Source organism: Pleurodeles waltl, chromosome 2_2 (genome assembly GCF_031143425.1).
Source record: "Pleurodeles waltl isolate 20211129_DDA chromosome 2_2, aPleWal1.hap1.20221129, whole genome shotgun sequence".
NCBI classification, from domain to species: Eukaryota; Metazoa; Chordata; class Amphibia; order Caudata; family Salamandridae; genus Pleurodeles; species Pleurodeles waltl.
Genome location: NC_090439.1, coordinates 944,036,715 through 944,050,815, shown reverse-complemented (window position 1 = coordinate 944,050,815; position 14,101 = coordinate 944,036,715). Strand labels below are relative to the sequence as shown.

At 40.2% G+C, this 14,101-nt stretch overlaps 1 protein-coding gene across 1 annotated transcript in view; it reads left to right on the top strand.

The window, feature by feature from the left end:
* The window catches only part of CSMD3 (CUB and Sushi multiple domains 3), a 2,682,374-nt gene that overhangs the window by 1,851,691 nt on the left and 816,582 nt on the right, over positions 1-14,101 (top strand). Inside the window, exons 29-30 of the mRNA XM_069220640.1 lie at positions 1,531-1,718; positions 2,525-2,719. Of these exons, the coding sequence (XP_069076741.1) occupies positions 1,531-1,718; positions 2,525-2,719 (383 nt within the window). The remainder of the gene's footprint in view (positions 1-1,530; positions 1,719-2,524; positions 2,720-14,101) is intronic.

Genomic DNA, 14,101 nt, shown 5'->3' with positions numbered 1-14,101 from the left:
AGGCCTACCGCTATAGGATAGCGTTGGGTACCTTATTATAATCAATATGTGATGACTAAGTGTAGCTGCCAGTTGCCGTTTGTGTTTTACTCCCAGATAGCATCAAAATGGAGGGTCGGGGGTTGTGGGGGAGCCATCTCAGCTTACACACTATTGTCCCCCCCAGACAGTCTGCACCAGGTCATGAAATTTCAGACACCAGTTGAAGGAAACTCTAGAAGCTTCTCTCACTTTAAAGCGAGTACCAAGTACAGAAACAAACCTACTCCTCAGCTCAGCTCAGGTTCTTTAGAACACTCAGGAGAAGGACTGCTCTGCTGCATGAAGGACTGCTTTGCTGTCTGAGCAAGAAGGAGTGGACCTGCACTTTGAAGCCAGTGTGACTTCAAGAGCTAGTTGGCTGGCCTCCTGATCAGAGCCTCAGGGATACAAAAGATTCCAACCCTGCACGTAGACTCTGCCTGATGTGAGTCCTTACCCCCTAAGGGGTGCTTCCCCAGTCCTAGACCCATGGAATTAGGGCTAAAGGTGCCCTGGCAGCCCAGTTGTAGTTTCCATCAGAATTGACTCAGAGTGAAAGCAACCTGACATAGTTTTTTGCAGCTCCCCATTAGAAACGACACAGCCTAATGTAACTCAACATAGACCTCAGATTACAGTCTTTCAGGCTCCTCACTGGAACTGGTGCAGCGTGTCACAACATGATGCAACTCGAAAGAGGACTCTACATCGCTCCTCAGCTGTGCAGTGCAGTGCCCCACAGCAAGGATGTAAGGCACAATTTTCAGCAGGCTTAATCTGGTTCTTGTATTCGGCCTGCACTCCATTGTGGATGGCCTGAACTTGTGTCTTTTTCCCAGTGTGGCACGACTAGATAAATACAGTTGGTGCTTTGTGCTTTTAGGCACTAAGTTTATAGAAATCTTTAACATTGCATATGTCTGACTCTACTGATTAGTTTTTTGTAATTTATGTATCAAATAATTTATTAAAATGTAGTACATTTTTTCTAAATTTGTGTGGGATTTTTCTTGTGTTGTGTTTTCACTTTATTACAGTTTGAAGTGCTGTATAAATACTTTACACATTGCCTCTCAGAGTTAGGCCTGACTGCTTTTGTGCCAAGCTACCAGAGGGTCAAGCACAGGTTAATTTACTTCCTTTTTCGGTTCACCCTGACAGAGATTTTGTCTGTTGCTTGAGAAGGGTTCACACCCTCCTTGACAAACAACCTAATTTTTTAAAAGTTATTGATTTTTGTCTGCATTAGGTTTGGCCAGGTGGCTTCAGTCAGGGATTTGTGAAGGCTTAGCTTGCTTTCAATATGATATCAGACACATACAGCATTACTGTGTCTGACTTGACATTCTACCCAATGTCCTGTAGAGAGAAATATCATTAGATATCCACACACTCCAATGTGCCCTTCTTCAGTATGATATCAAATGTGTATAGGTGTGGGTGTGTTCACTTGTGCATGTGTCATAGGCAATGTAATTAATGCAGAGTTATTTCATTCTTTCTTTACAGTTTTAGTATCGAACCAAACTATGACTTTCTCTACATCTATGATGGTTCAAACAGTAACAGTGTTCTGATTGGAAGTTTTCAAGATAGCAAGTTACCAGAGAGGATAGAAAGCAGCTCTAATTCAATGCACCTCGCTTTTCGGAGTGATGGATCTGTGAGCTTCATTGGTTTTCACCTGGAATATAAAGGTAAGTTAGTAAATATATTCATTTGCAAAACCTCTTATTGTCTTAAATTCCCTTAATGTATGAATTTGTTATTCTAATTTACGCACACACAACTAATAAATGTCCCTGTTTCCTGGGTCTTTTGCACCTATGCAAGAATTGTAAATAAATATGGCCTGTTGCATTTTACATGTATAATTTTCTATAGAATTCCCTTGAAGGATAATAAATCGCACAACTTATTGTAGTCATTATAGAAAAAATATTGGAAATAAACTACATTGATTTTTTTGTCATACAATATCTTTTTGAATTTCACATACTAATGAAAGGTAGATCTTTTCAAATGGTGCTGAATACTCCTAAAGTCTGGGAGATCTGGGCTGTCCAAGAGACAAAATCTGATGTAACATGGAGCCAATCTTCGATCACTATCCAGACCACTGGAAAACCATGATCTAGTAAACACTCACTTTCATGAAATAAGGTTAAGCCCTTTATATTTACCGGTGTTGAATTAATGAGGAATGTAGAATCACAGTGGTTTTCTGACCAGCATTTAAGCCCTTGTAGCCTCACTTAGTTATTGATTGAAGTAGACTGAGAAGTGCATAGCATCCCCACACTGCTTTCCCTTAATATGACTTGACAAATAGGGCTTCTAACTAAAGGCTAGGAAGCTTCATTTGGTTTATGAACATGAATGACCTGAAAATGTGTACCTTAAAAGCTAGCTGGTTTAATCATAATAGATAGTGTAGCATTTGGAATGCAAAATTATGAGAGCGGTACCTAAGTATTAATCATAAGTTAATGTTATTTTCTAGCCAAACTTCGTGAATCCTGCTTTGATCCGGGTAATATAATGAACGGGACAAGACTTGGTATGGATTACAAATTGGGATCAACAGTCACCTATTACTGTGATGCTGGATATGTGCTTCAGGGTTATTCTACACTCACATGCATTATGGGAGATGACGGAAGACCTGGTTGGAACAGAGCCCTGCCCAGCTGTCATGGTATGTGTTCGCTTAAAGTGAAAAAGTACAGCAAGGTAATAACTGGACAACATCTCCAAAACAAGATTGCATTAAATCTATAATACTGATTACCAAGCAAATTGATAAATTATGGGAAGTTTACAATACTATTCTACACAGCTATTTTTTTAGTAGTTTGCAAACCTATAATTATCCAAGTGGTGAAAACAGAATATAACTTTCGAAATGCAAACACTTGCATTTTATTTGCCTTGATTTCTGGTGGAGTGCTCATTAATAATCGCAAACTGGAATAGGCAAGCACATATTTCTCTGAGAATTTAGTTAGACAATTACACCATTCCTTGCGGCATTCAGCAGTTGTTAGAAATGTATCTTTTTGCATCTGCTCCCTATAGCCTTCTTCTACATAGCTAGGATCTTAACTCCTGAGCAAATAAGGTTGCTAAACTGGTCCTCACTCTGCGTGGCTTTTCATGAATAGAAATACATATTTAACATAAGACTGACATGTTTAACCTGTTGACAACTGTAACTTGGAATTCACAGTTAACTTTACTTATATCTGCAAAACAACCAGCTGCGTGCACTTGGAATAGCCATGTAGCCATGTAAAATTCAGGCTGTTTTTGCTCATTGAATGTCAGATTTTATTTTCTAGTATGTCATCAGTAAGTGTGAATTAATGCAATTTGCACAGCTGTTAATTGTTACAGGGCTGGAAGTAAAGAGATTGTTATACACACACCTAAAAGAGCTGACATAGAAAAAGAAGCTGTCTTCTGTGATGTCTTTGGTTTAGAGACTATTACTACTAACTTGTGTTCGGAAATGGCTAGTGATACTACAGTCATAATGTGTTGGAAATTAAACAAATAAATCATTGCTTGGGTTGAATTTACTAAAGTGCTAAAATGACATGTGTTTTTCATATTTCTAACCTGTTTAAATTGGTGAATAGTTCCTGCTCTCTAGTTAAGCTTCCACAGTCTGAATGGTAGTTGCTGCTTTTCACACCTCATTTACTCTCTGGAGAGGTGACCAACTGACCCATTCTAAAGCATCCCCTTGACAAATGCTTTCCTATCACTCAAGATCCCTCCCAGATTAGATCTGCCTTTTAATAGATTCTGTGCTCTTTCAGAGAAGTAGCTCCATAGCACACGTAGAAGCACTTCAGACCACAGAGTGTATATGCAGGTGTGACCAGAGAAAGCTGGTAGAATGTGAACAATATAAGAAACAGACAAAGCTATGTTTGCCCAATAGAAAACGAGTAGACCCGTGCAACTAAACATTTGGATGTCAACCTTATTGGAAGTGGTGAGAAGTCTTTACTCCTTTTTGAACTGAGATCCTGATGCTTCATTGGGGCAGCAGAAATGATATATCAAAACGTGCAGAGCTCTACTCACCTGCTGCTCATTGCTTTCCTCCACTGCCAATTTACGTCTTTAAAAAATGACAAAAATGTAAAAGAACAAAATTTGCCCAGAATTAAAGATTACCACTTTCAAACCTCATTTCTTTGGATCGCTAGATCCCAGCCTTCAATATCTCTTGACCACAGGTCAAAGCAAATCTCTTTGAAAACCACACTTTATTTCAGGGTATCCTCATAGAATCTTAAGGTCGTTCACCAACCAAATAATATTGACTTGCATTGGTATTTCAGTTCTTATTATTGTCCATGGAATTTATTAGTATTTTATTACCTCTAATTTCTACATCCCACTTTAATCATTTGAGGGTAAATTTGGGCTGTACAATTTATCTTTTAGCTAAATTGGTTTATGAATATTCGTTTGTTTATTTCTTAACTTCAGTGTCTATTGAGTATTGCTGCTCATGCTAATATCTGGCAAGTTCTATCAAGAAGGCATTTTTGCTTCTGCCAGTCTACTAGCAGTAAACTATCTATTCCAAACAGAATGCTGTTTGTTTAACTATTGAGACTTACATTGTTTTGACTGTGTGTCAGATCAGTAAGAACTTTAACCAAGATTGAGACACCTCTACGCCTATTTGCCTTCACTATCCAGTTTCCTACATTGGCTGCCAGATTCCATTAGATGATCCACCTGGACATGTATACACGTGAGAACATCGGGGAACAAGGAGTCCGAGTTTTTGTGCTATTGGGTTCTAAGAGTACCTTCGGCTTTTCAGTTAACCAACCTACTCTCGGCAGGTCTAGGTGCATACATATGCTGAGTGCCAGGATAGTATGCTTTACAAATGCACATAACATACATTCGAAGCACTGTTTGTAGACCCTATGTCATATTTCCAGATCTTTCTTTAAATGTGTTCATAAGGATCTTTCAAACCATACTTAAATGCACAAAGCAATGGACTTAATGAAGAAAAATTGTCAGACTAAAGCAAATTAGATATTGTGTTGTGTGTTTTGTGAAAGTCATGATTCTCTACACTGGAATTGGTGTGACAAAACAACCCTTGGTTCTTTGCTATGAGTGGCTTAAAGCTCTAGATTCGGATCAACAGCAGCCAAGATATCCCGAGAGTAATTTACCAGAAAATTAGAAATAATCCAATAAATGCAGCAGCACAAATTTCTCCTGTTATCCATGTTTTAGGGTAATGCTCCTATTGGCCCAAAGGTTCTGCATTCTGGAATAACCAAGGCCCATGATAATGTTAATACTGGAGCGAAAGTACCACACTGACACCCCTAATGTATTTGTAATGAAGTATATTGCAGTCAAATACAGCACTGTGAAAAAGAACTACTTGAAACCCATGCAGGAAAAGCTTATCATATAAAACATCCCGCATAGTCATTTTTTAATATCAAATGGAACAGAGGTCGGGCTGGATATTCATCATAGGCTGGGGTTCTACATTTATTCTAATGGCTTTGAATGTAGTTACATGTGTTTTAATGGAGGCTTTTCTGAAAAAAATTACAACAGCAAAGTTATTTTATTAAACCGTAAAGTCAGCTTGTATCAGCATTAAGCATTCGTTTCTGATGTAAGCGGATCTAAAGATATTAGTTTAAGTTGATAAATAATGAATCTGTTTTTGTCATTTTGTCCTTACAGTGCAGCTGCACAAGGCAGCTATATGAGAATGATTTATCTGTACCCTGGTATTTCTGAATAATGGATTTCATTTGAATGCATTACCTAAAAGACACTCTGGGTTATGACTCTCTGTACAAACCGTGTCTGTAAAAGTTTTGCACAGGCAGGAAAATGCAATTACAGTACTGCAACTCAAAACGACAAACGCGGATGCTAAAAGAAAGTGTTCCGTGTTGGGAACACTGTACCTGCAATGGCTAAAGCGTTTTGAATGAAAGCGAAAAAACTTCATTCCTTGAGCCAGTCTTGTTCTTTTCTCTTTCACTGAACATCGGAACTGATTCAGTTTTAAGCATGAGCTGCCACTGCACGATGCAGCTGTGTATATATTGAGTTTCTGTAATTAATTGAAAGTTTTTGAGGTCAGAAAAGGTGTCAATGTATTGTAATTAATAATAAATGGCCCATGGTTTGTTCTACCTGAGGGAACGTATGTAGCAAAAGACGACACAAAATCAGAAAATTCTTTGCAGCATCCCTATAAGTGCTATAGAACAACACTAGGAATCAAGGATAGGGTTATAAAGTCCAGAGAAAAAAGGTCTCTAGGCTAAAAGAAAAAAAAAAAAACGAATGACATATCATTAACGTGTGAGCTCGCAGAAGACGCCACTGTGCACCTGTTTTTATTCGACTGCGCGGTCCAAAGAAGGATATATTTGAATTGAAATTTCTCCCAGGCAGTGCCTGAGCAGCAGACAGCACAGCCCGGAAACAAGGGAAGGCAACCAATGCTCAAACATAACTTTCACAACTTTTATCGACTGCGTCACTCTGTTACTTAGTTTTGCTGTAAGTCTTGCCGCTTGTTTCTACATGGTTATATTTTGTGAAGTTGTTTTGAAACTGAGAAGTGAAAGTCTAAAGCGTCCTCAGACACAGTGCCAATTGGCCTCCAGTTTTGACCTGATTTATGAAGTCAAGCAGAGGAAATTAAGAGTAACCACAAGGGCTAAGACTGGCACGGCTCAAATGCCAGGCAGTCTGCTGGCACAAATCCTAGGCATGGGCCTAGGGGAAGTAAACAGTTTAATTTGCATCTCCTAGTGTGAAAACAACATTTTGTTCACTTTATTTTTCAAGTGTGTTGAATTGGTTGTTTGTGTAGACCTAAATGTTGGCAGAAAGCTAAAGAACAGTGGTCATTAAGTGATTAAGTGTCATTAGATCTCGTGTGCCTGTTGTGCCTGATTTTTTCCCAAAGAGTATATTTCTATATTTTCTTTCCATGATAAAGCTTTTTAATAAATATTTCTCGGATTGCGCATATTTCCATGATATTTATGTTCATTAAAATAATTCAATTTATATTTGATCACTTTCTGGATCAAGAACTTTGCCAGCGCTGATGCAGGCATATTCATGTGAACACCAGCTGTGCCACGGATAGATGAATGTATTGTATACTACTTAAATCTTTTGTGCACACAGGTTACCAGTCCCCAGCAATTGTGGGTAGCAGAAGCCAGTAATATTATAGGTACAGAGCCAGACTTCACCACCCCTCTTGGCATTCTTGAGACGTGAATTCTAAAGCTAGGATCTAGGGTGCACCTGTACAAGTTCCGCTAGGCGTACCACTAGACAAATTTTGAAATTAGGCCAGTACCTCCACTTCCTGCTTTAGTGGAAGAAGATGGTAAGGGAACGCTTTACCTCTTAAAATCTTTGAGTTAAGATATGAATTCTTAAAATTGACACTTGCCTCTTTTCGGAATCTTCAATTATTTACTCTTTGCCTTGGTCTTCTTCGAGCCATACATCTGATGATGTCCGCTAGATTTCTCAATTTTCCCACAAAAATGTCCATCATCAGTGCTTATGTATCTTCAAGACCATTGTAAAGCTGTTTACCTTAAAATTTCCAAGGCATGGATGAAAATATTACAGTGGATTCAAAATGCTACTGCATGCATCCTACTACTTTTGGGAAATGGTTACCATACCTTGTCCAAAGTAGTTTCCCTTCTCTGGCTCTAACAGCAAAGGAATACAATACTTAAGTCACTGTGCCAAGTCAAAAGCCACACTACTGGGCAACACCGTCCTTTATTGTGTGAAGAGTCTTTTCAAGGATTCAAAACATAATTTACCATGAACCTGCCTACTACTTGTTTCAAGAAAGTGCAGTTAGGCAGATGATAATTTTATTTACAAGTTGCCTTGCTCCAGATGAAGCTCAATATATTAACTAGGCAAGCACCACATCAGCACTGCTTAGAGTGATGGGTAGGTTCACCCTGACAAAAATGGAGGTGCTCCAGAGAATCATATAATGCTTTGATTACAGAGACGGTATGGGCCAAGAGTAGGAACAGTGTGGCCCTGGACATATGTATGCTCCCACTGCTAGAGGGAGAGAGTACCTGATTTTGACATGCATTTTCTAGCAGCTAAAACAGTGCAAGCTAAACTACCCGTCTCGAGTACAAAGATTTTGGCATTAACCCCACTGGCTTTGGCACTTTAGGTAATGTCCACTAAAAAGATAGAACCTCCTAAATTGGTTGGTATGTTGAGAGTCAGCTGGTTTGTAACTATAAGGAGGGCAAAAAACAAAATGACACACTCTCCGCAGCTTTTGCCATGGAATGTCAGTTAATTAAGAGAGTTAGGGTAAACAGTGAGAAAATCGGCTTGAGTGGAAAAAGGGATTGGCAAACCTGATGACTTGCTTGCAGCATGGAAATTGAAAAAGACTGACTATCCTAGGAATATGGACTGACAGCAGGGCAATTTATCATACATAACAGACATAACAGACATGCAATACAACACGTGGGAATCTGATTTGTAAGAGTCTCCCGTGGATAAGGTGCTGAAACTCTTGCTCATAAAACAGAGAGGACACAAAACAGTAGCTGAGCTATGCTTGACTCTCATGACTCTCAACCTTCAATAAAAGAGGCATTTTGTCATAGTTTCCACCATACTTCAGCTGCTATTACCAAAACTCTAACATAAACTGTGCAGATATTTTTTGAAAACGCTAGTTTACCTCGATTGCAGTACATAGACATTGATGCAAGTGTCAACTGAAACGTAATAATAGACTCAAGACCGAGGTGAAGGTATAATTCTGGTGCTCACTTATACATCCACACTGTACTAAATTTGCACACTAAGGTAACTATAAATGCGCCCTTGCCATGCACAGTTTTTTTCGAAAAAATTTCACTGCTAATTTTTCATTTATATTTTTTAAGGAAGGTATTTTTAAGGACGTTATAGAAGTTTTCATGACTACTGTAATATCTGGGGGTAATTAGCAGTGCATGTTGAAGGGACGAGCTGTGGTGACCCTAGGGCACGGGTTATAGTTACTTATAGAATTCTAACTATAACTGCTGAATTTCGGTGGTTGGTTTTGTACGAGTAAATTCAGAACATAACTATAACGTCCCTGTGACCTTTGTTTTTTTCAGTGAATTTCTACTTTTTTTTAACACAAAGTAATTTTCATTACTATATGTTAATCCAACCACCACCGTGCACGACCTTCGACCAGGCTCAGTGGTGAACCCCTATAACAACTCAACCCCACGCTGCACCTTTGCCCGTGTGCAGCATGCATTGGCTTCAGGGTCTGGCCTGCGTTCAACCCCTAGATCCCCCCAACCCTGTGCTGCGCTCTCTATATTACCTACTGGTTGTCACCAGTAGATAGTTATAGTTAGGACCATGATTCTATAGAAAAAAAGTTTTTTGACTTGCCTATATCTTTAGCACTGTTTGATTAATCCTCACAAAATCTTCCCAAAAAGTATGCAGGTGATTTGTGTTATGAATGGGAAGTTTTGGGTGATCCATCAAGCGGGGGTGGGGAATTAAGGGGGAGTCCAAAAAAGTTGTGTTTCCCATGTTAATTCCCATAGGACCTTTAGACACAACTAAAGAAAGGTAGGTTTCAGTACACAGATTACGCTTTTGCATATTTGGTATAAATTCATTCAGTAGTTTCTGAGAAATTAAAGAAAATCCAGATTTGCATTACTGAGGTTGCGGATAGTTCACGAATAATCGCACATTTTTGCTAATGCATGTGCAAATAAAAGCCCTGTAATTGGCTGGCGACAACCTGACGAGAAAGTTGTGGCCACCATTTTAAGGTCCCGGGACACTGTCCCTGGGGCTGAAAAACAAAAATACTCTGACCCAAAGAGTTTGATATAGAGGTGTTGAGGGTCAAATTATGGGTTTGAAATGATTTTTCTTTGCCACACGGGATATTCATGAATAATCAAGATTAATCAATGTGAATTGTGATTAAGATAATTTTTTTAAATTCACAATCATTCATACACTAATTCATTCACTCATACATGCACTCAGAGACTCATCCGCCCACTTACACATCCGCTCAGACACTCATGCACCCACTCAGACCCACTCATAGGCTCCCACACCCACTGAGGCCCTCATGCACCCACTCACACACACCCACTCAGACACTGACGCATCCACTCACAGACCCACTCATACACTCATGCAACAACTCACAGACCCTCACACATCCAGTCACAGACCCACTCAGTCACGCACCCTCTCACAGACCCACTCAGACCCTCATACACCCAGTCACAGACCCAGACACTGACACACCCACTCACAGACCCACTCAGTCCCTCATGCACCCACTCACAGGACTCTCAGACCCTCACATACCTACTTTCACACCTAGGCAGACACTCTCACACCCAGACACACCCTCTCACACCTATTCTCACATGGAAAAAAACAGACTGTTCGGCAGTGCATGGTGCAGGGTTGAGTGGTTATGTGGATTGGCTGGTTATCAGGGGTTGGGTGCAGGCCGAGGCCTGTGGCCAATCCCTGCTGTCCATGGCCAAAGGCCATGTGCAGCACGGGGTTGGGTGGTTGTAGGGGTTAGTTTGCTCGGGCCCAGCCAACTCCTGCTGCTGTGCATGGCCAAAGGCTGTGCACAGCATGGGGTTGGGGTGTTATAGGGGTTGACTGCAGGGCCTAGCAGCAGGCTAGGCCCTGCAGCCAACCACTGCTGTGCACGGGCAAAGGCCGTGCATGGCGGTGGTTAGATTAACCTGTAGTAATGAAAATTACTTTACGCTAAAAAACATAGAAATTCACTAACAAAACAAAGATTACAGGGACATTATAGTTAGGCTCACATTTTAAAGGAACAAAACCATACAAATTCACCTGTTAAAGTTAGAGTTATCTGAAGAAACTATAACTCATGCCGTAAGGTAACTATAACTCACACCCTCGCAATGCATTGCTAATTACCCCACACATTACAGCACTCATGACATCTGTGATAACATCATTGATAATATCAATGTAGTATTTGCAGTAACATTTTTGACAAAAAAACTGTGCATGGCGGGGTGGCGAGTTATAGTTATCTTAGGGCACTCATTATAGTTACTTGGGATAACTCTATAACAGGTGAATTTCTATGGTTTTGTCTGTTTGTAATGTGAACCTAACTATAACGTCCCTCTAACCTTTGGCTTTTTATGTGAACTTCCATGTTTTTTCAAATCTATTTCCTAACTATAATATGTAATATTTCTTTCAGTGAATATATATTAGAGAGCACACTCAAAAGGTATACTAGGCCTCCTGTGTCAAAACTGGGGTCTTTAATTTCTGGTGTCCTGATGACACCATATTGTGGATGCTCAAACTGGGAACCAGGTACCCCTTTTTACTTGGGGAAGGTTTTCTGTGCCAGCCATACAGTGAGACGCGTTAGCAAGTTGTTGTTCAGTCAGTTCCTTGTCTTTTAAAAATGAAAATTAATTTATGTAACAAAAAAACAAAATACTGTACACAAAAAGGCAGATATTTAGAGGTGGGCTGAAGGGTATTATAGTGGGGCAGCTTTAAAGGAACTGACAAAATACCAAGGTGCACAGCAATAAAATGTTGCAGTAACTTAACAAATTGTAACCTCCAGCCCGTATGATGAAATCAGCCCTAATGGTTTGTGCAGCAGCAATCACTAACCTCTAGACAGACAAAGACAAACATTGCAGTTCACTAATACAAAAAAACGACCTACTGGTTTGTCAGTGTGTTACTATACAGTTAATAGTAGAACCTTAGGTCTTCCATAATCAAAGATTTCAGCAATGGAAAAATATTTCAAGGCAGTAGCAAAAATATTCATTTATTTCAGCTTTCATTGTTCAATGTGTCACTCCTGTTGTCTTTGACTTACTCATGCCAGTAAAAAACTGCCATTCTTTCAGACAAGAATATTCCTTCTTCCCTAAACACATTACCTACCAACCGCAGAGAACATAAAGTAAAGTTTCCTTCACCCCAGAGCCTCTGGGCACAAGCTCCAACTTCACATCCTCTGCATGAGAAACACAATGCCACTTTACTATTGAGCTAGGGAGAGCACAGGCAATGGAGAATCTTGGCACCCCTGTGAGTACAGGCTATCCCTTTCGAGGATGCCTGCTGCCCGAACTATTCCATGGATGTTCACGGGCACTTCTTTTTGTCATGGGTCCATAGCAAGTCCACTCTCTACTGTCTGAGAGAGAGATTGTGGTAGCTAGTGCCACTGACTTTGCAGTTAAACTCCTACAGAGTCCAAGAAGTACAAATCCAGAGACCTTCCACTTGAGATCAGGTTTAATAGTTTGGCTAGCCAATTTATTCATCTGTGGTTTAATTTTTCTCAAAGTTTCTGCCTCTCTGCAGGTGACAATTTATTTAAAGTGGGTGCCCTTACCTGAGATGCTGCATCACACACCCTTCCTGGAAGAACATTTCCTGGGCACAGACCCATGCTGTCCCAACCCATGCACAGGATTCTAGAATTTTTCAAGATGGCAGTAACAAATGAGGGCCTAAAGACCTTTTCTAATAGCCTAGCTCTGCTCATCCAAAAGTAGTTTCATTTTTCAAAGACATCCGCCGAAGAAGGCCAAGCCTCAAAAATGAGCCTTTTGTTCAGGGAAAGACTGGGAACTGTCAGCTGGCCGGGCAAGTAATTACATTCATCCAACAGAGTAGTTCACAACACAAACCTCATTAGGACTGACTCTTACAAAAGTCAAAGTACAAAAAGTAAAGCATATATGTCATAACTGACATGTTATACACTTGTGGCCAAGAGAACAATATGGAGAACCATCTCAGTGACTTTTTTAGGTTGAGCCAATCCAAAATGATAATATAAGCAATTTTTACCCAAAGTCTAAATACAGCCAAGTACTACAGACCTAACTTTAGTCAAAAAGAAAGGGGTATTGCTGTGTGGATTCTAATTAAACTATGATTCCTAAAGAGGCCATAACCAACTTATTATTGGTCCCATCTGCGACAGGGCTCCCTATGTGAAGATACCTGGCTGAGTCAGCCTGTATCAATATTCATCTGTATGCAGTACAGGGACTCTTAGCCCAGCTGAGCTGACCTCTTTTCTAACATTAGTTTCTAGAGGTTACAGTTCCAGTTCATTTTACAAGAGGCTTACAGTGAGTTCTCTCATAGCAGATATCCAAACACCAAGAAGTCCAAAGCAAAAAAAAAGTGGTTGGTTTCACGGGTCAGAACCCACACATTTACCTTATTGTACCAAGCTCCATGTGTGTTTTCGGGTGAATCACAAGACAATACCTAACGATTGAGTCCTTTTTAACTCTCATGAACTCAAGTTAAGAGACATATTAAAGGGATAACATTAAGCAAAGAAAAGACATATTGTGTGTATTAAATTAATTCAAATTTACAGCTTCTCCCCTACTATGCCATTAATTGCATCTGAAACTGTGCAAACTGAGGAAGTTGGCAACCCACCATCACCTGTACGATGTCGGAGATAAAGCCAATAAATTGCTTGCATGGCTAGAGCGGCGAGAAAGCGTATGGAACCGGATTCCCGAGATCCTTGACAGGGAAGCGACATTACAGACAATGGGTGAAGCCATTGCTGAGACCTTAGTTACATACTATAAGGCTCTGTATACCTTCTTGACCCCCATGTCGGGTGAGGACTGCACTGACGTTTTGGGAGCCCCTACCCTGTTGACTCTCAGTGCTGAGGTCTGGGCCACATTAGATCAGGACCACACGGCGGAAGAAATAACCAGGGTAATACTAGCGTTGCAGTCGGGCAAGATGATGGGGCCGAACAGCTTGCCTGTTGAACTATACAAATGCATGACTGACAAAATCAGAGAACACTATACTAAATATATTTCAGACAGGTAGGGAGTTGAGGAGTCTACCGGAAAACCAAAGAACCACCAATGTGGTCATCATTCCTAAGAAAGGTAAACCAGCAGCT